General features: G+C 60.5%; 1 protein-coding gene and 1 long non-coding RNA gene across 7 annotated transcripts; one reads left to right on the top strand and one right to left on the bottom strand.

Annotated features, from left to right (window-relative positions):
* Positions 1 to 913: 913 nt before the first annotated feature.
* HIP1R (huntingtin interacting protein 1 related) lies at positions 914 to 27276 on the top strand. Of its 6 annotated transcripts, none has more exons than XM_061384674.1 (32): positions 914 to 1119; positions 15614 to 15677; positions 16077 to 16219; positions 16490 to 16546; positions 17544 to 17624; positions 17941 to 18017; positions 18257 to 18318; positions 19954 to 20094; positions 20799 to 20856; positions 20976 to 21051; positions 21215 to 21355; positions 21444 to 21505; positions 21718 to 21790; positions 21877 to 22060; positions 22150 to 22238; positions 22321 to 22437; positions 22557 to 22658; positions 22883 to 23077; positions 23290 to 23437; positions 23552 to 23638; positions 23934 to 24041; positions 24176 to 24312; positions 24539 to 24649; positions 24848 to 24906; positions 25167 to 25197; positions 25283 to 25345; positions 25722 to 25822; positions 25954 to 26059; positions 26157 to 26280; positions 26360 to 26421; positions 26534 to 26737; positions 26965 to 27276. In XM_061384674.1, exons 1-32 carry the CDS (start codon positions 1027 to 1029, stop codon positions 27007 to 27009), a joined length of 3201 nt encoding a protein of 1066 aa, XP_061240658.1. In that variant the 5' UTR covers positions 914 to 1026; the 3' UTR covers positions 27010 to 27276. The 6 variants fall into 6 exon arrangements, with proteins under 6 accessions (XP_061240658.1, XP_061240662.1, XP_061240659.1 ...); XM_061384675.1 differs by having other exon boundaries at positions 933 to 1119; positions 26534 to 26724; XM_061384676.1 differs by lacking the exon at positions 914 to 1119 and adding an exon at positions 1126 to 1440.
* LOC133228788 (uncharacterized) lies at positions 20093 to 25727 on the bottom strand. The gene is made up of 3 exons (XR_009730365.1): positions 25239 to 25727; positions 21418 to 21579; positions 20093 to 20699 (listed from the first exon to the last, which is right to left on the bottom strand). It is a non-coding gene; the product is annotated as an uncharacterized LOC133228788 (long non-coding RNA).

The following is a 27276-nucleotide window of genomic DNA, read 5'->3' as shown; positions in this document are numbered from 1 at the left end:
GATCCAACCAGTCCATCCTAAAGGAAATCAGTCCTGAATATTCATTGGAAGGACTGATGGTGAAACTGAAACTCCAATACTTTTGGCCACCTGATACGAAGAGCTGACACATTTGAAAAGACCCGGATGCTGGGAAAGATTGAAGGTAGGAGGAGAAGGAGATGACAGAGGATGAGATGGTTGGATGGCATCACCGACTTAATGGACATGAGTTTGAGTAAACTCCGGGAGTTGAAGGACAGGGTGGCCTGGCGGGCTGCAATCCATGAGGTCGCAAAGAGTCGGAGACGACTGAGCGACTGAACTGAACCGACACATAAAAGTAATAGCTGCTGCTGCTGCTAAGTCGCTTCAGTCGTGTCCGACTCTGTGCGACCCCATAGACAGCAGCCCACTAGGCTCCTCTGTCCCTGGGATTCTCCAGGCAAGAACACTGGAGTGGGTTGCCATTTCCTTCTCCAATGCAGGAAAGTGAAAAGTGAAAGGGAAATCGCTCAGCTGTGCCCGGCTCTTAGCGACCCCATGGACTGCAGCCCACCAGGCTCCTCTGTCCATGGGATTTTCCAAGCAAGAGTACTGGAGTGGGGTGCCATTGCCTTCTCCGTAAAAGTAATAGAGGCCTGTTTAAAATCAAAGAAAGTGTCTAGATGTGCTCCCCTTGGTCAGGTTTCATTGAGGCCAGGTTTTCTCCAGTTAACCAGATCTTGGCCTGGTGCGGACAGGGCTCAATGAGTCGGGGAGGAGGCTGTGTGTGCAGACAGAGGAGAGACGGGTGTTTCCGCTCCTACACTTGAGGCGTGGAGGGGCTGGGGGCCCCGGGCGCAGCGGCCTGTGCCAGCGCACCCCACCGGGGCGGGGCAGGAGGCGGGGCAGGGGGCGGGGCAGGGGCGGGGCGACAGCAAAGCTCCTCCCCCGAAGGGCGGGCGTTGCCGTGCGGCGGGCGGCCTCGCGGTGCCTAGGCTTGGGCGGCCGGCCTGGGTCGCTTAGTCGCGCGGAGCCCGGCCCGGGAGCGCAGGCGGCGGCAGGATGAACAGCATCAAGAACGTGCCGGCGCGGGTGCTGAACCGCAGGCCTGGCCACAGCCTGGAGGCCGAGCGCGAGCAGTTCGACAAGACCCAGGCGAGCGGCGGGGCCGCGGGCGGGCGGGCTGGCGGACGGCGCCCTCTCCCCTTCCCCTCACACACGTCCTTCGAGCCCGGCCTGCGCCCGTCCCCCGGGCGCCCCAGGCCCCTCTCTCCCGGCCGCCTGTGTTCCCCTGGCTGCATCTCGGTCACGGCCACCCCAGCTCCCGGGCCTCCGCCGCCCCGGGCGCAGGTGAACCGGAAGCGCGCGCCGGCGCCCGGGCCGGAGGCTGCGCGGGGGGCTGGGGTGGCCGGGACTGAGATGCCGCCGGGGACTGAGACGCAACTGAGGGGCCCAGGTGGCCCGGGAACCGGCCAGGTATTCAGGGACTGAGATGCGGTCGGGGGCCGAGATGGCTAGGGGACAGCGGTGTCCAGGGACCGAGAGGCGGCCGGGGACCTCGGGTTCCCAGGGACCGAGAGGCGGCTGGACACCTCAGATGGCCAGGGCACCAAAGTGTCCAGGGACTGAGGCGGGTGGGGACCGAGGTGGCCGGGAGCCCAGGTGGCGGAAGGGGATCCAGCTGGAGGGGGCCGAGACGCCGCGGTGGGCCAGGTGGGTCAAGGTACGTCCTGGGCCCGGGTGCGTCCAGCCCGGGTTGGCCCGAGTGGATTTCTCCACCCTGAGCGCCTCCCCTCCCGGGCTCCGGCCACCTTTTTCCACGCCTTAAAAGAATGCCCCCTCTTCAGAGAAGCAGTGCATTTCCTTCAAGGAAACTCAGTGCTTCTTTTCCTCCTGAGTTGTTTTCCAGGGCCGCACAATATCTTATTATCTGCTTGGTGAAAAGTTTCACGTATGTAGCCAGACTTGTTTGCCCGAGCCATTGGCCCACATATAAACAGGTTCACACCCCCTTATTAAATGCCGGCGCCTGACAGAAACTTCCTAGGGTTCCCTTCCTGCACTTCCCACGCTCAGGCATCTCTTCCTGAGGGTGGCCTATCCCGGGAAGGTTATTTTAACAATGAAACAATGACAGGGGGTGTGTATTTGTCCGTGTGTTCCTGCTGAGACCACACTGATGAGGGCTGAGACCACACAGATGAGGGCGTTGCTGTTTCTGGTTTTCTGTTCCTTTTTATTTTACAAACACTGAGGTGGTGTTCTGCCTGGGTGGGGGTGGGGGGAGCTTACTTGTTTATTTGCCAAAGTAAGTCAACCAGGACTGACACAACAGAAAGTTTTTCTTTAGAAATAAGCCGTGGACTTCCCTGGAGGTCCAGTGGTTAAGACTGTGCCCTGCATGCCGGGGGCAGGGGTTCCATCCCTAGTGGAGGACTAAGATCCTCCAAGGGTAGGCCAGAAAAAGAAAGGAGCTAGAAGGACCGAACTTACCACTGTCTGAAGCCAGGCGGTGACATTTGTGTCTGCCATTATTAGCAAGGTTCTCCCTGTAGGAGCAACAACTTCTGAGGTGTCTTTCAAATCAAGTTAGTACATGCAGCCTACAACAACTTTCGCTTTGAAGTAAGAGAAAATGCAGAGGAAACAGCTAACCTTTGTGCTTGAGATTAACAAGGAAAATGATAATAAAACCTTGGCTCTAGGAAAGCCTAGCCACAAATTATTAATTTATCCTTGTGATCATCACCATCCGGCCCCTGGTATATTTTCAGCCCAGATAGCCCATCATAAAAACAAACGTGGCATTTAATTTAAAGTCATTAATGCATAATTAACTGTGCCAGGAACTTGCAGAAGGATGGGGAGAAAAATTTAATTGGCAGAGAAAATCTGGATGTTGTCAGATGTTATTCAGTCTCTGATTTTTAGTTTCTTTCATGCTTTTGAGAAGGTATAGAGAGGCCGGATTGCTACATAGAAGAGACGAAATTAAAGGGCTGAGTTCATTGATCTTACTCTTAAATTATGATAAATCAAGGGCAAGCTTCCCGAATGTCAAAGAGAGTTCCCGATACAGCACCGCATATTTTGATGGTTGGTTTGGTAAACAAGAGGGTGTTTTGTTCTTGCTGCTTGGTTTTTTCTCAGAGGCCGAGAGGGTTACTTACAATGAAGAATTCTTTCTAATAGGTGAATCTCATAGGCTTTACCCATTCCGGGGCTCTTTTTTTTTTTTTTTTTTTCTGGAAAGATGGAGTTCAGGTTCAGTGTCTCGATTTGTCTTCAGAATGACTTATTGAGAGATGCAGGAATAAGGTTTTGTGCATGGTTAATATTTAATTAGCTCGCTCCCAGAAATATCTAGTGAGCTGCCAGCCAGGCCCCATTGGAGGAAAGGACGTGGAGAGCCGAAGCTGCTGCGTACAGGTCTCCTTCTGAACAGAAAATAGTGCATCCAGTCCTTGGACACTCCTCGCCTTGGGAGTGCACTGTCCGGGTCTCCTCGCTGACCACAGCACACTGTGTATCAGAGGGGCACTTTGGCTTCCTTAGAACACGTGTCCCCATCGTCCTGCCAGTCTTGCTATTCCTCCTGGGCTTATGGGTCAAGAAGAGGAAAAAGTGACTGACCACACCCTGTTTTGCAAAAGGGTTTCTAACCCTGCCCGGGTCAGGAAAGTGGAGGGAGGGCAGTCTTGCATCCTTCACATTGCAGGTACTGGTGGTGGTTACGTGATGTCAGTGCGTGAGTGCCTGTGTATTAATCCCCAGGGCGCCATGCAGAAAGCTGGTCTATTCTTCCCCGAGACTTTATGGTCCCTTTGGTGATAAAGCCCCTTTTTAAAATGGAAGTGACAAAACTGTAATGGCGTTTTGTTATTGTAGTATTCTGAATACAGAATATTGTGGAATACAGCATACCCATGTTCTGAACATGAAAATCACCTGTCTTGTTTCGAGGGTGGTGCGATATCACCGAAAGTCAGTGCACCTGTGTCCCTGGGCAAGGTGCTTAACTCCTGTTTCCTGTAAAAATAGAGATAATTCCATCTACTTCCTTGGGCTGTTTTAAGGTCTAGAAACGATGGGGTGGGCTAAAGAGGCCCCCCGCCCCACACCAAAGATGTCCATGTCCTAATTCCTGGAACCCGTGAATATCTTAGCAGTCCTGGGTAAGAAAAATGCTAATCAGGGGACCTTAAAAATAGGGGGCGTGGCCTGGGTTAGCCAGGTGGTCCCAGGGTAATTACAGTACCTTTAAATGTGGAAGAGGTCACGCGGAGGTCAGGGTGATGTGCGGTGAGGGGGACGCCATGGGACATTGCTGGCTTTAAAGCTGAAGGAATGTGAGTGTCCTCTAGAGGCTGAAGAAGGCCAAGAAATGGATTTTTTCTCAGAACTTCTAGAAAAAAACGCAGCCCTGCAGGCGCCTTGATTTCAGCCCCTAAGATCCATTTTGGACTTCTGACCTCCAGAACTCTTAAGATGATACGTTTGTGTTGTTTTAAACCACTGAGCCCACTGTGGTCATTTGTTAACAGGAGGAATATTCAGCGAATACCATCAGAACGCGAAACATGTAGTATGGAGCTCTGCAAGTGGTCAGCGATAGCCTTCTTTCTCCCTGCCCCCACCGCCCCGAAAAGCTTTAAATTTGAGAACTATTTCAGACCTTCCACTAGCGAGGAGGCCCATCTTTGAGGCCAGCATGGGTGACGGCTCAGCAGATGGAGTCCTAGAAATGCTAAACCCCAAGCTTGTTCTCTTCCTTGTCTATGAGCACATTGGCTGTCTGGGCCTCTGTTTCCCGTGCAGGAAATGGAATCAGAGCCCCAAAGCTTCTTTAAGATCAGGACGAGAGAGGGGCCCCACTGCTCAGTGAGCCGTGCCGGCGGGGGAAGAAGAGCATCACGCCTGGGTGGGAGGGTCAGGAGTTAGGGGCTTTCTGGGAGGGGTGGGAGCTGTGGAGGGGGAGCAGCAGGCGGTAAACTGTTCATAAGTTCAATTTTTCAGGTCAGTGACATACTGCCTCTGTGGAAATGAAATCTTACAAAGATTAACATTTATTGACACTTAGGCTTCTCACCCTGGCTAGTCCAATAGAGACAGAATAGGAGCCACCTGTATCACTTTTAGATTACTTAGCCACCCTAAAGACATAAGCAGGTGAGATTCATTTTCATCGTATATTTTATTTAGCCCAGTGGATCCAAACTACGGGGCTTCCCCAGTGGCTCAGCGGTAAAGAATCTGCCTGTAGTGCAGGGCACAAGGGATTGATCCCTGGGTCGGGAAGATCCCCTGGAGAAGGGAATGAGAGCCCACTCCAGAACTCGTGCCTGGATAATCCCATGGACAGAGAAGACTGGCGGGCTGCAGTCCATGGGGCCACAAAGAGTTGGACACGCCTGAGCACGCACATCCAAAATATAACGATCCCAGCACGTAATCACTGTGGAAATTATGAATGAGGTATTTTACATTCTTTTCCTCCTCCTGAGTCTTCAGACTCGTTTTGTGTTTGATTCAGCACATCTCAATTTGGGCTCACATTTCAGGTGCTCAGTAACTTGGCCGGCAGCTACTGGATTGGTTGACCGGGTGTAAGAATCACCTGGGGGCGTTTTTATACTTGTCAGTGTCTAAATCCTGGTGACTGGGAGTGATTTGACTTGGATTGGAGTCCTGTGCGCATGGTCTATTAAAGTTCCCTAGCCAGGAATTCTGTAGAACCTCAGTATCAAAGGCAAGCCCCAGCACACGGACAGGTGTTTGGGCACTTCACTTGAATTTCTGGTTTGAAGGCCGTTCCCAAATTGGCAGTAGGCTTTTGGACTTCCGATTTCCTCTGTCCTGACTTGCCCACCCTTGAGTGTCATCACCCGTCTCCGCCGGGCAGGCAGACTTACACACTCTCCCTTTTAAAAAACATTTTCGAGTTGATTTGCAATGTCTGATTTCTGTTTTACAGCAAAGTGACTCAGTTATACATATATATATATAGTCTTTTCGTATTCTTCTCCACTGTGGTTTATCGCGGGAATACAGTTCCCTGCGCTATACGGAAGGGCCTTGTTGCTTATCCATCCGGCGTGTAATAGTTTGCATCTGCTAACCCCAGACTCCGAGTCCTTCCATCCCCTGGTCACTCACCCCCTTGGCAATCACACGTCTGTTCTCTATGTTGTAAGTCTGTTTTTGTTGTGTCGATGCATTCACTTGTGTCATATTTTAGATTCCATGTAGAAGTGACATCACAGGGCCTCACTCTTTGACTCATTTCACGTAGTATGATCATTTCTTCACTTGTGTCATATTTTAGATGCCATGTAGAAGTGACATCACAGGGCCTCACTCTTTGGCTCATTTCACATAGTATATGATCATCTCTAGGTCCCTCCGTGTTGCTGCAAATGGCGTGACTACTCTTTTAGTGGCTGCGTTGTATTCCATTGTGTATATGTACCGCATCTTTATCCATCCACCTGTTGATGGATAGGTTGTTGCCATGCCTTGGCTGTTGTAAATAATTATACATGCTCCCTTTCCGTCTTCCGTATTCCTTATAGATACCGTGGTATTACAACACTGTAAGTCACCAACCCCTTTCTGGGCCTCATTTAAATGTTTATTTTTAAAAAGTTCCCCTACCTCTGAGTCTAGAAGGAAACCTCAACCATATGGTGGAAGTCAGAAAGCCCCCAGTTCCACCCACGTCTGTCAGCTCCCGGAAGGCTGGGGCAAAGGAAGGGGCCTGGCACCCAGTGTAGGCTGATTGAAAGGCTAAAGAGAGGTGAGCCCGAGGTTTTCTGAAAAGGAAGGGAGAAGCAACCCGGCTCACAACCCCCTGGGATGCTGCCCGCAAAGCCACACCTGAGCTGCCCTAGCAGCAGTGGTCTTCCTCCCCGGTCCCCAGGGGTGGGCAGCTGGGGTGGGTGGGGGGTGGTGAGCCGTGCCCTTCCTTCCAATGGCGCTGCTGTTTCACGCCCCGAGACACCCTCCACCTGGTCCTGCCCCATCAGGCCGCTTGGTGATGCTCAGGACAGCTGCTGACTTCCGGGTTCCTGCGTTTTTTTCCCCCCCCAGAATCCCTCTGGGCTCCCCATGTGTCTAGTGACCTCTTGGTCCAGGCTGGGTTGAGGCTGTGGCTGCTCATCCTTCCCCACCCTCTTCCCACCTTTGCTGTGCATTTGTCCCATGCGTTCATGAGGGACCACTGACTGTGTCTGTTGGCTTGGTTCCGGTGCCCTGGGATGTGTCTCTTCCGAGGGTGTTCACTTTGGTGAAGGAGATGGGAGATGGGCAGGGGGGCTGTGACAGAGCAATCTGAGAGTGGGGCTCTGTGCCTCACACCCCATCTGCAAAATGGAGCTAATCCTAGCGCCCAAGTCATGGAGTAGGTGTGAGGCTTTGTGGGACGTCCCAGCGCCTGGTGCAGAGCCGGTACTCGACCGAGCAGCTGTTGGCCGTTAGGCTGTGCATGGGAACACAGACTGGACCAAAGAAATAGAAGTAGCGCCCTCCTGGCTTCTGTCCCTGTGTCCCCAGGTGAGCCTCTGTAAGTGGGGAGCTGGGGCGGTCAGGGAGGGCTGCCACGGAAGGTAGGGAGCCACCCATTCCTGGCAGGGTGATCCTGCGGTGCCACCTTCTCAGGTATGGCAGGCCCTGTTCCTGGGTGACGCTGTGCCCTGGAAGATGCCCCAGGGGGACCCCCCAGAGAGGTCCGGGGAGGCCAGCTGGGACTTCTTGGCAGAAAGGCCTGCCCTCCTGACCTTGCCCCCAGGTCAGCGTCCCGTTTGTGAATGAAACCCGCCTGGGCACTGAGTCCAGCTGTGCGAGGTGGAAACTCTTTGGAATCGAGTCTAGGCCTGCTTGGCTGGGGTGGTGGGAGGGGAGGGGCAGGGAAACCCAGCCAGCTAACCTGAGCTGGGTCCCAGAGAGCGTTTGCCAGGAGCGCCTCTGCCAGCCAGGCCGACAGCAGTACCCTTCCCCCGCTCCACCTGGCTCCAGGGTGGACTCAGATATCACCTTGTTTGCAAAGCCTTCCTGTGCTGCCCTAGTTCTCGCGATGCTATCCCCACTTGCTTCCCCGTCTCCCGAAACCCTGCAGCCAAACCAGCAGGAGTGGGCGGACCTGAGGCTGGGCATGTGTTTGGATCCAGAGTCACTCGAGGAGGAGAGATCGCATAGCCTCCCTCCCAGCCCCTAAGCACCATCCCCTGAACCCCAGGGTCCTCAGGCAGGACACCCTTGACTCCTCCTGTGTCCTGGCACCCAGGAGTGCCTGGCTCAGGACCCAATTGGCAAGTGTGCGCCGAATGAATGGGTGCCCTGGGACCCGTGGGTCTCCCTTCTTTGATGCTGCTGCTGCTCGGTGAAGCCTAAAAGGCCCTGGCACCCACTGCGGGGAGAGACTGAGCCCTTGGAGAAAAGTTTAGTAGAGGCGGGGTTGTTTTTCCTCCTGCTGAAACAAACACAATCTCAAGTTGCAATAGGTTCTCCCGCCAGAGAGTGACTCAGCCCCCTAGCTTGTGGGCCAGACAGGTCTGGGGAGTGATGTCAGCAGGGCCCAGGAAGGAACCTGCCCCGGGTCTGGCTCCCTGTCCGTCCTGGAGGCGGGACTCAGACCACATCCTCCTGTACCACTTCCTCCTCATGTGTCACCTGCAGAGCCCAGGGGTGGTGGTGGGGGGCGGGGAAGTGGCAGTGCCCACCCCCGCTGAGCCTCATCCGGGGGAATGGGAGGAGCCCGCCTGGGGCTCATGCCCTCCCCTCCCCTATCCAGTTTCATAAGGTCAAATGATTGAGGGGCTCAGACCAAGCGGAGACTGGGGGGTGGGAATGGAGGGAAAAGACAGTTGAATGGGCAGGACGGTGTTGCTCTACAGACTTCCCACCTGCTGAAATGACCAAGCTGCCGACCTCTGACCCCGAGTTCCCACCGCTTTGCCTATGACAACATCCAGCCGCCTCTCCGGCTACAGAAACCCTGTGTTTGCTTCATCAGTGGCCATCGAGGTGGCAAAAGCATTTGAATGCGGTCTCTCTTTGCTCTTTGGAAACACTAAAGCAGGATAACCCACCTCTCTGCCAGCCCCCGTGCCCCGGCTCTTTGAAGGACTTTTTTTTTTTTTTTTGGTCCCTGCCAAGTGCCACCATGAAGTGTCAAGATAACAGGACGAGGAAGATTAAGTCTGATTCATTTCAGGGTTGGTTTTAAAAATAGAAATGGTTTTATAGTTGCCTTTGGTATTTAGTGGTTAAATCATTAGCTGGAGAAAGAGACACACACTACCCTGAATTTAACCAGCATTTAATTTTGAAAGAGCTTTTGTTCATTCAAGTTTTCACCCTTTCACTCATCCAATAAAGATTTACTGACCACAGGTTTGAGGACTAGAGGTACAGCAGGGAGCAAGACCAGCCAGGTTCCTCATGCCAAGTTCAAGTTCAGGGCTGGGAGGTAGAATAAATGGTAAACACATGGTTTCAGAGAATAAATACCCTGGGTGAAAGTGACCGAGAGAGTGCTCTCTGTGTGGAGGAGGGGGCTGCTCTAGAGGGGGCTTGGAGGAAAATTCCTGGGAGGGGCATCTTAGAGCAGAGCAGGGTGACCCCAGAAGCACCGCTGGGCCTGGGGGTGGAATCAGACTTGCCCTGTTTGAGGACCAGAAGGAAGGCAGTGTGGCTAGAACAGAGCAAGATGTCCCACCCCTCCCACGAAGATGTCCTTCATTTTCGTATGTGTTTGTGTCCTCCAAGACCCAAGGGTTTTTTATTCCTGCTTCCCAGATGGGAAAGAGGAGGTTTCTAAAGTGGAGGTTCCCCAGTGAGTCGGGGTGTGCAGGCCTGGGGTCTCCGGGCCAGGGTGCCGTGGGTGGAGCCGGGCGAGCTGACCTATATTTGTCCCCATGCACGTGGGCTAATGGGGAAAGGGTCTCCCCGAGTCTGCATTCCTCTGCTGTGCAGAGCCCCCCATAGCCTGGCTCGGAGGTCAGACCTCACAGAGAACAGTCAGGGCTGCAGCCTCTGCAGTCACTGGGCTCTGACCCCTCGCTGGGGTTTCCAGAACAGTGGCTCTGTGAGCAGTTGCATACTCGGTGACCGTGCTCCCCTGAGGTGCTCCCTGGGCCCCCTCTGCCTGGTGTGCAGTCCTGTGGCGATGGGGCAGGTGGAAGGTCTTGAGTTCTGTCTCGAGTCCACAGCAGGTGCCCAGGTGGCAAGCCTCGGGGAATATCACCTGTGGGGTCTACTCCCCACCCCCCGCCCCGCCTCACCGGGTGCCCTCCTGACTGCACAGAGATGCTCCCTCTGTGTTCCTGGGGGTCACCCATCCGGGGCCAAGTGCCCCTGGAGGCTCTGTCCACCCTGGTCCTGGGATTGTCGCCCCGGGCTTGACTCCCAGGCCTCTGCTGGCACCAGACGGGGTTTTATTTGACAAACAAGAACGAGACTGTTCCTGGAAGCAGGGCAGGTGTGTTCTGGGGTCCCACAGACCCAGTGGAGCCCACATAAGAGGCCTTCCTAGAGGTCCCCAGCTCGGTGGCCAGACAGGAGCCGCCCCAGGAAGAGCCGGAGGGAGCCAAAATGAAGTCAGGCAACCTTCCTTGCCCGCAGGAATGGGGAGCCTTGGGAGACCGCCCCCAGCTCCTTGCCACCGCCCAGTTGCTGTTATTCCCTGTGGTTTGCACAAATCCCGGATCCGGAATCCGCATCATGACTTGGGGTCAGGCCAGGTCCTCCCTGGGCGACAGCAGGTCTGGGGAGCCAGGTCCCCGCAGTGGGACAGAGGGGCCAGAAGGACGTGCGGGCCTCCAGCCCCCCAGCCCCTCCTGCTGTGAGACCCAGGACCGGCGGTGTCTAAGGGGACTGTCTGCAGAGCCAGCAGCCTGAGTCCCAGTGCTACCCGGCCACCCTGGGGACTGCTCGCCCTGGGTTAGCGGGGAGGGTCACGGGAGGCTTGTCTGGGGGGACAGCGCCTGGAGTAGTGCCCAGTGGGGTGTGGGTGCTGGGGCTGTGTTTCCTCATTATGACCTTGAGCAAGTGACTTAACCTTCTCGAGCTCTGATTTCTTCATCCACCTGCTTCCAGGGTTACTCAGGAGACTAAATGAGATAATGCTGGTAAGGCGCTCGGCACGGTGCCTGGCACATGGCTGAACTTGATAAAAATAATTTTATTAGTCATTTATTGAGGCCAGCTCGCTGGCCCTTCAGCATGAAGTATGCCTCCTGCCAGCTTCCCTGGGGCCAGTGATTCCGAGTGCGTCTCCAGAGCCTGCTGGAGGCCTCCCAGCCCTCAGCCTGGTCCCCCCTGTCTGGAGGGGCAGGCCCCTTGCCACGAGGAGGTCTGTGGGCCTAGGCTTGGAGTTCTCCAGCAGAGAAGGAGCAGCCGTGGTCTGAATGCTCGGGACGTGTTGTAGTCACCCAGCCTCAGGGTCCAAGAAGTGCACCTCTGCCTGCCCTCCCCTGTCTCTGCAGAACCCCCTCAGCTTCTTCCCCCGGAGTCCCCCTACCATCACCCGGCATATCTGGGGGTCTCACAGACGCACCGTTCCTGCTCTTGTCTTGCTCTCCCACCCTGGTTCAGAAGTGGGCACAGCTGCTCCCTGCCCTCCCCTGCCGCGCACCGCCCCCCGCCCCGCCGTCCCCAGCCACTCAAAGATTGAGTGGGAAGTCAGATAAACAGACCCCCAGGACGGTGGCCACCCGCCCCTTGCCACTCCCTGCCCCCTCCCTGGACCCTCTCTTCAGTTTGGGCTCTTCTATCTCCACACCCAGTGAAAAAGTGAAAGTATTAGTCACTCGGTCATGTCCAACTGTTTGCGACCCCATGGACTGTATGTAGCCCATCAGGCTCCTCTGTCCATGGGATTCTCCAGGATACTGGAATGGGTTGCTGTTTCCCTTCTCCAGGGGATCTTCCTGACTTTCGGATTGAACCCATGTCTCCTGCATTGGCAGGTGGGTTCTTTATCACTTGTGCCACCTGGGAAGCCGGTCTCCACACCCAGGCTCCTAATCAACCCATTCTGCTTGAAGTTTCTGCTGTCTCCCGGAGGGAAAGGCTCTCTCCATGGCAGTTGATCCTGCCCGTCCTGAGAGATTATACTCTGTTGGCAGAACTGCCCCGCTTGTTGGACCAGGGCGGAAGGCAGCCTCTTTCAGTCCCTGGTGCCCCTCTGACTGCCCCCCACCCCTCGGTCTCCCCACAGGCACTGGGGGGCTGGTGGAGGACGTCGTGCTGTGTGGGCAGGACCGGGTGTCGTAGTCAGAGCTGCCCTGGACTGGAAGCCCGGGAGCAGAGCCATGGCGGAGTCGGCCGGCACAGATTCCTGGGCTGAGGAGAGGAATCCCGGTGTTCCCCACCCCCCGATTCTGCGGCACATGCAGGACAGTCTAGGGAGGCGATGGGCACCCCGGGACCTGCTGTCCTGTCCTGGGACGGGGCTTGGCTGCCGCGCCTGGCAGGAACAGCAGGCCTGTGAGCGTCCACAGACCCCCTCTGTGTGAGCGCTGTGCCTCCTTGGGAGGCTTCCCGGCCCACACATCTGCCGCTGCACACAACGGGGCCTGTTCCCTCCGGGAGGGACCCTGTTCCCGCAGCCTGTGGCTCGGGGAGCGGGTGGCACCAGGAGGCGGGGCTTGCGGGGGGACGGGAGGGGCCTGGTGCCCAGACTGTGCCGCGGGCCTGAGTCACCCACATCTCGCTGGGTCCCCAGAGCCTCCCTCGCTGCCTCTGGAAACTTTCCATGTGCACCCCACGGCACTGACATGGACTTGGGGGAAGGGGGTGGGGGGTGAGTAAGGACACTGTCAGGGGTGCTGAACGCGTGGAGAAGCGTAAATCAGGAGAGACTGAAACAGTGGGAGGAAGCGGACTCCCCAGAGGGAAGGCCGGGTGCACTTCCTGGGGGTCCAGGCCCAGCCATGAGAGGGTGCTTACATCTGGACTGACGCTGCGGGAGGGCGGGGAGGTGGGCCCAGCTCCCGGCTCCCCTGCTGGGCCCCAGCCGGCCCACTGGGGCAGGGTGGGTCTCTGCTGCAGGCTGGGGGAAGAGGGGTGGGGAGCTTGCCTCCAGGAGGAAGGGGGTCTGGGGTCGGCCCCAGGACAGCGGGAGGGCAGGGCGCCTGCTGAGCCTGACTGCAGGTGACATTTTGGTGTCCCCCAGCCTTCGGGGCAGCCTGCTTTGCACGTGTGGTCCTCCTCTGCGCTGGCCCATGGTCTTGCAGGCCAGGTGGCAGTCGTCAGAGCCAGCTCAAGTGTCAGGGCAGCTGGGGGATGGGGTTACACACCCCAGAGACGGCCCGCTCCCACCTTATGGGCTGGTGTGCCCGCCCTGCCAGCTCTCTACCTGTGCTGGAAGGAGGGGCCTGGGAGCTGGACCGCAGGATTGTTGAGGACAGCCAGACCTGCCTGTGCCCTTATTAGCTGTACAGATACCCAAGCTCCCGGAGCCTCAGTTTCCTCATCAGGAAAGTGGGCTCATGCCCACTGGGAGCGTGTTGCCTGGACCTGGCGCAGGGGAGTGCCCGGGCGTTGCTGGTTGTTGATCTCCATCCTCAGCCTCTGTGGGCCGAGTTCTCTGCCTGGTGGGGCGTGATGTTGGCGAGCGGGCAGCAGTACACCCGGGCCGGCTCCTCTCACAGTTGATGCCTGTGGAACGCGGGCAAGCGCCGGGGCCTCGGGGAGGCCGAGCTGGCAGAGGACCAGTAAACACAGAACAGATGGCCAGGGAGCCTTCCGTGTCTGGCTCGCCGAGGCTTCTCACGTAAGGGGAGCCAGAACCAGCCTGTGTCCTCTCAGGACCCTGGTCCACAGTGAGGCCAGAGCCGCACCTCCAGCCTGGCCCTTGATGCTGGAGGAGCCGCCCCCCGGGGCCCAGCGTGCTGTGTGCCGCTGCCCAGCTCTCCCCAAGCCCCCAAGAACAGCCACAATGGGTGCTGTGTGTGAAAGGAGGTCAGCCGGCCTGGCTGGGGTGGGCGCGAGGGGCCCGGCCGGCCCAGCCCCAGCCGCTCCCAGGTCCGGGAGCCGGAGCAGAAAGCACGGCCGTGGCTCTTGGGGTTGTTCTCCTAGCAGAGCAGGCCTTCTGTTGGTCACAACAGGACCACAGATGAGTGAGATCGCCTCGTGCCTGGCAGGGCCAGGTCCTGTTGTCCCCACTCCAGAGACGGAGAGCAGAGTGGCCTCCGGGTTAGAAAGAAAGGAAGCGCCCACTGCCCCTCGGGGCTCTCTCTCCATCCTGTCTTGCTCCCATCACAGCTGGGCCCGCTCCAGACAAGTCAGGGCAGGACCGGGCTGCAGGGGGAGTAGGGACCCCCTTGCCCAGCTTTGAGAGCTCCCTGGACGGCCTGAGGCCACGTGGGGTCTGGGGCCGCACTTGTGGGGGACTTGGGAGAATCGCTGAGCTGGAGAGGTGTCTACACTGGGCAGGGACCCCATCCAACCCTCCCACCAACCAGCAGCTCTTCTCACTCGATCCACAAGCTCGGGGCTAGGTGGGTGGACAGAGGCTTACAAGACCTGTCACCAGGTGGAGAATTAAAACATATCCATGAGCAAGCCCAGGGCCAGTGGTGGTTCCTGGGTGAGTGGGGTGGGGGTGACAGTCAGTGCCCTGAGCCTTTGGTGAGGGAACAGTCATATCCAGGAAGCCTTCTCGGAAGAGGAGGCATTGTGCTCAGGGGGTCAAGACTCCAGCAGGTGGAGGAGGGAGGGGACCTGAGGCTGCCACCTTGCTCGGAGCCTGAGTGGGGGCAGCACGTGTGTAGGTGGGTCCCCCCTTCCTGCCACCCTTGGTGGGTTGCAGTCACTGTTTGGGTCAGTGGGGCTGGGAGCTGAGTCAGGACTCACCCACCCAGGATGCACACAGACAGGCTGTGGGACCTGGTGTCTCCTGGTTTTCCACGTAGTGGCTGTGGGGGCCTCATCTCTCTAGGCCAGGCCCCGGGGTAAAGTGGGGGTGACATGCATCTCCCGGTGGAGTCCTGGAAGGCTCAGGCCACAGCAGTCTCTCCAAGAGGCGGGACCCTTGGAAGCTGTCAGGAGGGGACTGGCCTTGCCCACAGGGTCCCGGGGGCCACACCTTCTGGGGAGAAGGAACCGCCTGCAGTTTTCAGATCAGAGTTGTTCTCCTGCAGCACAAGCTGGCCCTTGGCCTTATTTCCCAGACCCCAGATGCTCTCCGTGGCGGCGGCATCGAGAGTTAGTTGTAGTTTGAGTTGCACGTATCAAGTGAAAGAAGAGTCCCGAGTGGTCTGGTTTGCTTAGGTTAGAGAATTTCTTTTTTTAAAATCATATTTATTTAATTTTTGGCTGCGTTGGGTCTTAGTTGTGGCGGGCAGGATCTCACCTTGTGGCTCTCAGGCTCAGGAGTTGCAGTGGGCAGGCTTAGTTGCCCCGTGGCACGGGGACTCTTGGTTCCCAGCCAGGGGTCAAACCCGCGTCCCCGGCATTGGAAGGTGGATTCTTCACCACTGGACCACCAGGGAAGTCCCTCAGAATTTCTGTTCTCCCCTCATCTCTCCCCTCGCCTCTAACCAGCGGGAAGGATCCATCCTGTCTGTGTGTCCCCTCCGTTGGCTGCTCTCTCCGGGGAAGGCTGCCGGGTGGGTCTCTGACCTCCGTCTCCTCTGTCCCCTCCCAGGCCATCAGCATCAGCAAAGCCATCAACACCCAGGAGGCCCCCGTGAAGGAGAAGCACGCCCGGCGTATCCTCCCTGCGGCCGTTCCTCTGGGCCCTGGGGGAGCTGGGGAGTGTGAGGCGCGCATGGGGGAGATGGATGTGGGGAGCAGCGGGCACTGCGGACGGCCCGGTGAGGCGTGGCTCCCACGGCCTGGTGCCAGCCTCGCTCGGCCCCTTCCAGACTCTGAGTCCCGCCTGGGGAAGGCCACCTATTGTCTTGGGCCGTTGGGCCTGGCATGGGACGTGGGGCATGACCGTGCCTTGCTTAGCTGAGAACCACAGTGCTCATAGGGGCCAGCGGGGGGCGGGGAGGGGGCGGGTGGCCCGCCACCCCCGTCTGCGGTCAGTCTCCTGCTTGGCTGCACCCGCCGAGCCCTCACCCACACTGGGGCCCTGCCGTGTGCACTTGGCCTTGACCTGGCAGGCATCATCCTGGGCACTCACCACGAGAAGGGGGCCTTCACCTTCTGGTCCTACGCCATCGGGCTCCCGCTGCCCAGCAGCGCCATCCTCAGCTGGAAGTTCTGCCACGTGCTCCACAAGGTCCTCCGGGATGGGCACCCCAATGTGAGTAGCTGCCGCCCGCTGGTCCAGGGGCCCTGGCCCTCCGTCTGCCGCCCCCCACCCCCGCGAGCACCCCCGAGCCGCGTCCTCTGAAATGAGTGAGGGACCGTCCCCAAGTCTGGGTCCCTCAGCTCTGGGCTGGCCTCTCGTCCTGCCTGCTGCCCTCCCTCTGCCCCGCCTCGAGGGAGCACGTGTCACCCCCTGCCCCCGGCCCCATGCCCCGGAAGGCACCGGCTCCTTCATCCTTCCCCCTTTGTCCCCGCCTCGAGGCAGGTGCTACACGACTGCCAGCGGTACCGGAGCAACATTCGGGAGATCGGAGACCTGTGGGTAGGTGCGGGGAGCGGGCGCAGGGGCGTGGGGGCACACGGGGCCTGGAGAACGCAGCCCCGGTGGTGGTGTCCTCCCAGTAGAGTCAGAGCCACGTTCTCGGGGGCCGCGGTTGGGGAGAAGAGCATCAGTACCTGAACCTGAGCCTTGTTCTTAAGACCTGGCACAGGAAGCCCCAGACGCACCGCTGGTGGGCCCGCCAGCTCCAGAATTCACCCTTCAGTCCCTGGAGGTCGAGTGCCCCACGCTGAGTCTAGGTGAGGGGTGCAGACTCTGGGCCCCCCAGGACCGTTGGCAGCTGTCGAATCTTGGGAATCTGCGTTTTCAGCAGGCTCCCCAAAGATTCTCATCCACAAGGAGGTCTCAGAGCCCCCTCGGAGCGTGTGTTCTAGGTCTGCTCCACAATCAGGAATCAGGGGCATCCCCCAGCAGAGAGAGGGCCCCTGGCCTTATTTGTCCTCCAGGAGCATGGCTGGGGCTGCATCAGCCATGCAGGGGGCCGGGCGGGCCTCTGGAACTGACCAACCTGCAGTGGGGAGGCCCCTAGAAGGAAAACGGCGTCCCTGCGGCCATCTGCAGACGTGGGCCCAGCTGCTGTGGCCACGGGGGACGTGGTGTTGGGAGGAGGTGGCGGGGAGGGTGTGTGTACACACCCATAGGAATGTAGCTCCTTGGCTGCCACCAGCATTTTAATATAGTGTCCCGGCTCAGAACTGGCCTCTTGCCTGGACAAAGAGCTCTTTTGTCACAAGAGTCTCTCTGGCAAGACCGATAAGGAGAGAGCAATAGGCAGGGAGGGAGCTGGCAGAGAAACTCTTCAGGGAAAGAAGGTCAGCCACCTCTGGTGAGCTGAGCAGTGTTTTTTGAATGAATAAGGGACCGGGTGGGTGGGCGCAGGACCGACACCCAACTCGTGGCCTTGCTTCTTGCAGCCTCAGCTTCCTTGCTGGGCCCAAGGGGTTCCTGGGCACGTCCTCACCCCAGGCTTTCTCCACAGGGCCACTTGCACGACCGATACGGGCAGCTGGTGAATATTTACACCAAACTCTTGCTGACCAAGATCGCCTTTCACCTCAAGGTAGCTTCCTCAGGGGAGTCTGGGGCTCTTCCCCCCACTCCACCGCCACGACATCAAGGAGGGTTGGGGGGTGTCGGACACTCCAGACAGACGGCAGGGAAGTCAGAAGGCCTAGGGGTGGCTCCCAGCGTGGGGCTCTGGCTGGACCTTGCGTCCTCTCCACCTCAGTGTCCGCAGGCAGTGCCCAGGGCGGGTGGTGGCTCCACAGGCTGGGGGTGGGGCTGCTTGTCCAGCCCCCTCCCTCCCTCAGAGACTGGAGGCAGCACTGGGCCAGAGCCGGGGGGGCTGAGGTTGCATGGGGGTGTCCTCTCCATAGCACCCGCAGTTTCCTGCGGGCCTGGAGGTGACAGACGAGGTGCTGGAGAAGGCGGCTGGGACCGACGTCAACAACATGTGAGTCCCCCGGCTCCCCCAGGGTGGGGGTCGTGCCCTGTCCCAGGGCCAAAGGTCACGGGTACCCAGGAGATGAGGCTGAAGCTAAAGGGATGGGCTTACGTGGAACTGGGTGTTTCGGCTGAAGGACCGCCGTCTGGGTATCATACGAGGGTGTAGCCACGAGCATCCTTCCTGCCTGGGGGGTTGGGGGCGCACCCTGCACCCCTCCCACCCAGCTCTTCCTCCTTCCCCTGTAGCTTCCAGCTCACCGTGGAGATGTTCGATTACATGGACTGCGAGCTGAAGCTCTCTGAATCAGGTGAGCCGTCGGGGGGACCCTGGGTGTGTAGTCCTTGGTCATGGGGCCTCCAGGTGCCCCAAAGCGCAGGGAGGAGAGGCCTTTTCACCCCTGCAGGATGCCAGGCCACCGGTGGGCATGTCCAGGGCGAGGTCTGGCAGAAGGAGCCCCGCTGTGTTGGCCCCGAGGTAGGAGAGGGGAGGGCAGGCCGTGGAGGACCCCAGGAGCCATGTCTTCAGGTTTCCGACCACCTCCTCCTACCCAGGGCAGTTAGTTTGGGACAGTCCCACCCATTCTCTGCCGTGAAAGGCCTCTGAGTCACTTCAGATCTCCCTGCCCAGGAACCCAACAGCCTTAGGACAGGAAATCTCAGCTCCCCCACCTCCCCACGCTGCCACCAGGGCTGCAGAGGTGACGGTTTTGAGTAGCAGCTTCGAGACAACTTGTGGGTGACTCGGTGCGCTCCATAGGAGAGTGAGAGGCAGATACCTTTTTAAGGGGAAGCCAGGAGTTAGAAAGAGTGGGTCCCGGCAGCCTCCTGGCGCCGGTGTCTGGACCCTGAGGCCGGGTGATCTGGGGTTGGGGACAGCTGTCCGGAGGCGTGCCTCTCCCCGAGGGCACCCCCACCCCACGTGCCAGCATCTCCTGGAGAAACAGCCTGAGGGGGAGTGGGCGTTCCCCACCCTGAGCTTTCTAACAGCCCCAAACGGAAACGTCCTGAACGCCCCCCAGATGAGAAGTGACTGCGTTAATACAACCCCAAGTCGCGTTTTATGTGTATTTAGATTTTTTTACAAGGAAAACACACTTGGTGTGACACGTAACTAAGAATCAAGGCTTGAGCAGGTGCTGTGCCTCCCCCACGGCCCTTCCCTCCCGGGCGTCCTCGTGTCACTTTGGAGGCTTGCAGTCGGCTCCACCCCAGGCAAGGCGGGAGGGGGCCCGGGGTGAGGCCCCCCGTCTGGAACAGTGTCCCCCGTGGGCCGCCCTGGGTGTCACCTACTCACGTCTCTCCCTGCCCCAGAGAGGGGCCCGGCCTGGGGCAGCAGTACATCTGTCTCTTTCCCTCCTGCTTGGTCCATCAGATGAAAGGATGATTCTCAGGGGCAGGGAAGATTGACCCCGGGAGCAAGTGAGGTTTTGGGGTCCCTTAGGGTTTGCAGAACCACATCCTGAATCTGCTGCTATGAGACTGGCCAAGCCTGGGCTGTTCCACGTCTGCACAACCTTAGGTCTCTCAGATTCAGAGTGAGGGGGGAGCCTGTGGGTGCAGGACTGTCGAAGTCTCCCGGATCCTCGGGCCCGCTGCCTGGAGGCTCTCGGGAGACGAGAGTCGCTGGCCGAGCTGAGCTGGGGTTCGTGTGCCCCCACCTTGCTGTCATCCTCATTGGTGGGAGGGCTGGGCCTCAGTCTGTGGCAGCTTCAGAGCCTGGGGTCCATCCTTGCCTCGAGGAGCGCGCCAGTTCCCAAGAGGCTGGGGTCGAGTCCCACTGCCCAGCAGGACTGGCAAGACCAGTAACCCAGGCCATTGCCCTGTCTTCGGGTGACAGCCAGCTGTCCTCACCGTGGTCATCCCTACTCCTGTGACCGGAGTAGGCTCCACACTGGTGTCTCCGGGTCCCCCGTTCAGGCTCCTCCCGCCCCTCTTTTCTGCAGTTTTCAGGCAGCTCAACACGGCCATCGCTGTGTCCCAGATGTCCTCAGGCCAGTGCCGCCTGGCCCCCCTCATCCAGGTGATCCAGGACTGCAGCCACCTCTACCACTACACGGTCAAGCTTATGTTCAAGCTGCACTCCTGTGAGTCCCCATGCCCTGAACCCTGCCTGCCTCGGCCCTGAGGGTCAGCTAAAGCCCCAGAGGGCTGTGTGGACAGCCTGTGTTAGGGATGGGAATTGAGCAATCTTTAAGATATTCATTTATTATAAATATATTTTTATATATTATTTATTTATTGCTTATATATTATTTATATAATGAGAAATAAGCCAATTACCCATTAATAGAAATAACATTTGTTATGGAAAAAAAATAACTATTTTCCAAAAACGAAGATTTAGCAGGGAGAGCTGCAGAGATTTACATGTTTGCAGTTTTCTTGACCGCCTGGCCTCGGAGGCCGCAGTGGGGCCTCTCCTGTCCCGCTGGGGAGGACCAGGGGGTCCCGTGGTGGCTCATTAGTGTTCAGAAGGGGTCTGTGCGCTGTTCACCGTCAGCCGTGGGCAGACTCCAGTCCTGACGCACCAGCAGAGCCTGGCGGGCAGTGGGCTGTGCTTGAGGTTCCGCCCATCCTTCGCTCACTCAGTTGAAAGCCTGACCCCCTCACAGGGGTTCCTGGGGCCTCCTGATGGTGGGTGGGACCCAACCAGGTGGCAGGAGGTCTTGTCTCTAGTCTCCGATGGTTTCTAGAAGGGGGAGGGGCAAGGAGGGGCCAGGGAGGGAGCCCTTTGAAGTCTCAGAGCGGTGAGCAGAGAGGAAGCCCCCTCCAACCTTGCTGCCCCCAGGTCTCCCAGCGGACACCCTGCAAGGTCACAGGGACCGGTTCCACGAACAGTTTCACAGGTACCGGCCCGGGCGGGGTTGAGGATGGCAAGAACGGGGCTCCTCGGCTCTCGCCACAGCGCGCTGGGGCTGCGGGCCGGGTCCTGGCTCCTGATCTCCTGCCTCCCTCCTTCCCGCAGCCTCAGGAACTTCTTCCGCAGAGCCTCGGACATGCTCTACTTCAAGCGGCTCATCCAGATCCCCCGGCTGCCCGAGGTACCTGCGCCCTCCAGTGGCCGCCGCCGGGGGCTGCAGCTCTCCCTGTCCCTGCGCTGGGATGGGGTTGGGGGGGCGTGTGGCTGAGGGGTCGGCAGAGGGAGGGGCTTCCTGGGTGTTGGGGCGGGGAGCGCCCAGCAGCTTTCACCCACTGCCTCCGCAGGGACCCCCCAACTTCCTGCGGGCTTCGGCGCTGGCCGAGCACATCAAGCCGGTGGTGGTGATCCCCGAGGAGGCCCCCGAGGACGAGGAACCTGAGAACCTCATCGAGATCAGCACGGGGCCCCCCGCGGGGGAACCAGCGGTGAGCGGCGCCCCCTCCCTTCCTCCTCCCTCTGTCTCCTGGGGGAGTGGGGCGGAACTCACCGAGCAAGCATTGTTGCCCGTGGCAGGTGGTGGCAGACCTCTTCGAGCAGACCTTTGGACCCCCCAATGGCTCCATGAAGGACGACAGGTGAGGGCCTGGGGAGCCCACTGCAGTGCGGGGCGGTGGGGATGGGGAACAACAGCCTTCAGGGAGCTGTGATCCTGAAAGACCACGGGTCGGGGACACAAGCAGGAGATGCCCACATCCACTGAAGATAAGACCGGTGGCTGTGTCCCAGTCCCCCAAGGGCCCTGGGTGACTGAGCTTGAGCGTCAGGGCCCGCTGACCTCTGTCCCCAGGGACCTCCAGATCGAGGCCTTGAAACGGGAGGTGGAGATGCTCCGCAGCGAGCTGGACAAGATCAAGCTAGAGGTGAGGGGCATGGGCAGTGGGGCTGGGCCCGGGGCTGGCCGGCCTGCGGACCCCACACCCACACCCGCGCTCCTCCCGCCGCCCAGGCCCAACGGTTCATCTCGCAGCTGAAGGGCCAGGTGAACGCGCTGGAGGCCGAGCTGGAGGAGCAGCGGAAGCAGAAGCAGAAGGCCCTGGTGGACAACGAGCAGCTCCGCCATGAGCTGGCCCAGCTGCGCGCCGCCCAAGTAGAGGGCGAGCGGAACCAGGGGCTGCGCGAGGAGGCCGAGAGTATGTGGGCAGGGCCGGGGGGTGGGGCAGATGGGGGAAGCTGATCCTGAGTGGGGGGGTCACGGCCACGGCCTCTTCCGCCCCCACAGAGAAGGCCAGCGCTACGGAGGCACGCTACAACAAGCTGAAGGAAAAGCACAGCGAGCTTGTCAACACGCATGCCGAGCTGCTCAGGAAGGTAGGCCGGTACACAGAGGGGCGGGAGGGGAGCCCCGAGCGTGGCGGAGCCTGAACCGAACCCGTCCCTTCTGTCCGTGCAGAACGCGGACACGGCCAAGCAGCTGACCGTGACGCAGCAGAGCCAGGAGGAGGTGGCGAGGGTGAAGGAGCAGCTGGTCTTCCAGGTGGAGCAGGTGAAGCGGGAGTCAGAGATGAAGGTGCGTCTTGGAGCCCCCGCCCCCACCCCCACCATGCTCAGAGCACCCCCCACCATGCTCAGAGCACCCCACCCCCCGTCTCCACTGCCCCCTGTAACATCCTGTCCCACCACGTCCAGCTGGAGGAGCAGAGTGACCAGCTGGAGAAGCTCAAGAGGGAGCTGGAGGCCAAGGCGGGAGAGCTGGTGCGCGTGCAGGAGGCGCTGAGCCGCACGGAGCAGGTGTGGGGCCTCCCCAGCTAGGAGCATGGGGTTCAGAGGGGCCCTTGGTTTGGGGTGCAGCTGGGACCAGCACCAGGGGACACTTGGGAAGCGGGATCTGGTCCTCGCTCAGCCCTCAGTCCCTACCCCCTAGTCTCGTGGGCCCCTAGGAACTGTCTGTGAATTCAGGTGGGAATGGGGCGGGCAGGTACCCGGCAGCCCACTCACACTCTGGGTGTTCACAGAGCGGGTCGGAGCTGAGCTCCAGGCTGGACGCACTGAGTGCAGACAGGGACGAGCTGAGCAGGGTCGTGCAGCAGCGAGAGGCTGACCTGCTGGCAGCCCAGAGCCTGGCTCGGGAGAAGGAGGCGGCGCTGAGCCAGGAGCGGCAGCGCATCTCCCAGGAGAGGGACGAGCTGCAGGGGCGGCTGGCGGACAAGGTAGGAGAAGGTAGCGGGGCTCGCCCTTCCTGTTTGACAGCCGCCTGGGGACAGGAGCCCTTCTTAGCACTGAGCTGGCTGCCCTGCTCTGGCAGGAGCTGCCCAGGCACTGAGGGGTGGAGCAGGACCTCTTTCCAGAGCCCCCGCCCCAGCGAGGGTCTTGGGCACCTGGCCGGGGTCTCTGCCACCCCTCTGTCTCCCCTGCCCTCCAGGAGTCTCAGGAGCAGGGGCTGCAGCAGAGGCTGCTGGACGAGCAGTTCGCGATGCTCCGGGCTACTGCCGCGGAGGCTGAACGCATCCTGCAGGACGCGGTGGGCAAGCTGGACGACCCCCTGCACCTGCGCTGCACCAGCTCCCCCGGTAGGGCCGCCCGCCTGCCCACTGTCCCTCCCGCCCTACACCCTGAGAGAGGTGGGCTGCGTGCTGGGGCCTCAGCCCAGGCCCCACCCCTGACCTGGCCTCCTTGTCTGGCAGATTACCTAGTGAGCAGGGCCCAGGCCGCCCTGGACGCGGTGAGCGCCCTGGAGAAGGGCCATGCCCAGTACCTGACCTCCAGGGCAGGTGAGTGCCACGTGCATGGGACAGGGCAGAGGCTGCAGGCCGTGGTGCCCACCGGCCATTGCCGCCTGCGAGGAGCCACACCCTGGAGCCCACCCACGCTGCGGGCCTGGGGTCCCACAGACCCCGGTTTGATTCCTGCTCTGCTGCTTTGTAGCTGTGTGCCCTGGGCCTGCCCCGCTCCCCGCTGCGCTCTGGGAGCTGGGCTGCTGGGGCCCTTGGGGCTCTTGGGCGGGGAGGCAGCACCAGGCCTCGCTCCGAGGCAGCAGTGTTAGGGTGTGTCGTCCTCCCCGAGCAGACGCCTCCGGCCTCGTGGCGGCCCTGACCCGGTTCTCGCACCTGACTGCGGACACCATCGTCCATGGCAGCGCCACCTCCCACCTGGCCCCCACCGACCCTGCTGACCGTAAGTGGGCCCCAGGCACGCGTCACATGTGGTCCTTGTGGACCTGGGAAGGGGGCGGCTGCAGAGAGGTCCTGGCGTCAGGCCGGGCCAGGGTCGTCCAGGGCTCCCCCCTTATAGCCCTCTTCCCGCCCCAGGCCTGATCGACACTTGCAGGGAGTGTGGGGCCCGGGCGCTGGAGCTCATGGGGCAGCTGCAGGAACAGCAGGCCCTGCTGCAGGCCCGGCCTGGCCTGGTGCGGACCCCCCTGCAGGGCATCCTCCAGCTGGGCCAGGTGAGGCGGGCAGCGGAGCGTGGGCCAGGAGGAGGGCGGTGGGGCCGGGGTCCCGTTTTTCCATATCTCCTTCCAGCTTGGGCTGAGCAGGGGCTCAAGTGCAGGGCCTGCCACTGCGGGGCACAGGTTGGGGAAAGAGCACTGCCCGTCTGGCCCCCAGGCTCTGTGGGGCAGCCAGGGCAGAATCCATCCACCCTGCCTGACTCCCGGATGCCTCGTCCCCCAGGAGCTGAAGCCTAAGAGCCTGGACGTGCGTGAGGAGGAGCTCGGGGCTATGGTGGACAAGGAGATGGCGGCCACATCCGCGGCCATCGAGGATGCCGTGCGGAGGATCGAGGTGAGGACTCCTGGGGGCAGGAGTCCCGGGTGCGCCTCCCTCTGCGGGAGGGCCAGATGGCCTCTGCAGGTCAGAGGCGAGGGGGCGGCTGAGGCGCTGTGGCTGATGAGGTGGTAGGGGCTGACCAGCACCAGTGCCCCCCTTCGTCGCATGCTGCCCTCCTCCCAGCCCACTCAAAGCTCTTGTCGTCGGGTGTAGGACATGATGAACCAGGCCCGCCATGCCAGCTCTGGGGTGAAGCTGGAGGTGAACGAGAGGTGAGCCCCACTTGTGCCTCCCGGTCTCCCCGGGGCGGGTTCCTCAGTTTTCCTGGATCTGGGGAGGTGGGTTCTGCCCCTCTGACTGCTTAGCCCTCCAGTAAGAAGGGCTGGGAACTGGCAGAGCACACCCTGCCCTGTGGGCCCACCTGCTGCGTGCCCACGAGGCCGCAGCTCCCTGGCTCCGCGGCTCCCCGTGGCTTCCAGGGCCACAGTGCAGACCCTTTTCACTCGTTTCCCGTCCCTCCTGCTCCTCCCAGGATCCTCAACTCCTGCACGGATTTGATGAAGGTGAGTGGCCGGCTGAGACCCAGGCTGGGTGGGCTCTGTACCTGGCAGGGCTGCCCAAGGGTGACTTGTGTCTTGATCTTGGCAGGCCATCCGGCTCCTGGTGACAACATCCACCAGCCTGCAGAAGGAGATCGTGGAGAGTGGCAGGGTGAGCTGGGCTGCTGGTGGGATGGGGCATCCCTGGCTGGGCCAGGTGGGGCCCCCTCCTTAGTGGGCAGGCTGCACAGCTGGGCCATCGAGGACAGATTCCTGCAAGGGGCCTGACCCCAGAGCCCTCTTTGTCCCAAATCTCCCCGTGGTTTAAGATTCCCCCCAGGGCTCCTTTTAGGCGTGAAACCCCTGAAGTGTGCAGAGTGGCAGCAGCAGGCCCTCCCCCAGGGCCTGCAGCATGCCTGGGAACCACAGCCCAGGGGTGCGCCCCTGTGGCTGGGTGAGGGGAGAGGGAGAAGGGCTCGCCCCTGGGGATCTGGTGTCCCCCTGGTGACATCCTTGACTGGTCCGCCCTGTCGCCCTGTCACCACTAGGGGGCAGCCACGCAGCAGGAATTTTATGCCAAGAACTCGAGGTGGACGGAAGGCCTGATCTCTGCCTCCAAGGCGGTGGGCTGGGGAGCCACCCAACTGGTGTATGTTGCCCCAGGTCTGGGGGTGGGGTGGAGGGGGCAGGGTGGGGGTGCTCAGGGTTTGGGGAGGGTGCGTGGGGGTGCCTGGCTGTCCAGAGGGTCGGAGACCCAGGCCCCACCCGTTCTGCCCCCAGGGAGTCAGCGGACAAAGTGGTGCTGCACACGGGCAAGTACGAGGAGCTCATCGTCTGCTCGCACGAGATCGCAGCCAGCACGGCCCAGCTGGTGGCGGCCTCCAAGGTGAGGCTCCTCGGCCTCCCCGGGAGGGAGACTGCGGGGCAGTGGTGCACGCGGTGGGCCCGTCCCTGAGCCGTCCCCGCGCCACCCACACCCCCAGGTGAAGGCCGACAAGCACAGCCCCCACCTGAGTCGCCTGCAGGAGTGCTCGCGCACCGTCAATGAGATGGCCGGCAACGTGGTGGCCTCCACCAAGTCGGGCCAGGAGCAGGTCGAAGACAGAGGTGGGCACTGGCGTCCCCATGGGGTGGGGCGGGGGTAGGGAAGGCACGCAGACGCTGACCCACCCGGCTCTGCCCGCAGACACCATGGACTTCTCCGGCCTCTCCCTCATCAAGCTGAAGAAGCAGGAGATGGAGACCCAGGTAGCTGCCCTCCTGACCCCCTTCCTGTCCCGTTCTGCAACCCCCTGCTCCTGTGCAGTCCCCTCTCCCTGGGGCGAGGCCCAGCCTGCTGAGCTGCTGTACGGGGCTGCAGGTGCGGGCCCTGGAGCTGGAGAAGACGCTGGAGGTGGAGCGTGTGCGGCTCGGGGAGCTGCGGAGGCAGCACTACCTGCTGGCTGGGGCTGTGGGGACACCGGGCGAGGAGGAGCCCAGCCAGCCCAGCGCCACCCCCCGCAGCGGGACCAAGAAGCCGCCCTTGGCCCAGAAGCCCACTGTGGCCCCAAGGCAGGACCACCAGGTGCCCAGCCAGTGGGGGGGGGGGGGCGGTGATGGGAGGGGCCCTGGGGTGCTGGCCCTTGGGGACAGACACCACTGACCGGGGGGAGCAGACACATTGCCCAGCATCCCAGGGAGCACGGCAGGGGCCCAGGGCTCATCCCACGGGAGGTGCGGGGGGCCCTGACCCAGGGTGTGTTCTGCACTCCCGGCCGTGGCCACTGAGCCCCTCACCTTTGACTCTTGCAGCTCGACAAGAAGGATGGAAGCTACGCAGCTCAAGTCGTGAACTAAGCCCCCTCCAAGGGGTCCGGCAGGGAGGCTGACGGGAGACCTGGGCCTCACGGCTGAGGCGCCTCAGAGGCCCGGCCGCCCCCCAGGTGCCCAAGCCCCTGGCCCCCAGCCCTCATTGAGGGCTGACCACACGCCCAGGACTGACCGAGGCTGTCCTCCTGGACGAGAGCCTGTTTATCTGCAACAGGGACCGCTGAGAGCAGCCAGGCCCTGGTGGCCTGAGACACAGCTCCTCGGGAAATACACAGAGCGTTTCGAATATTTTGA

Source organism: Bos javanicus, chromosome 17 (genome assembly GCF_032452875.1).
Source record: "Bos javanicus breed banteng chromosome 17, ARS-OSU_banteng_1.0, whole genome shotgun sequence".
Lineage (NCBI taxonomy): Eukaryota > Metazoa > Chordata > Mammalia > Artiodactyla > Bovidae > Bos > Bos javanicus.
Note: the sequence above shows the minus strand (reverse complement) of the source record. Positions and strands in the feature narration are given on the sequence as shown.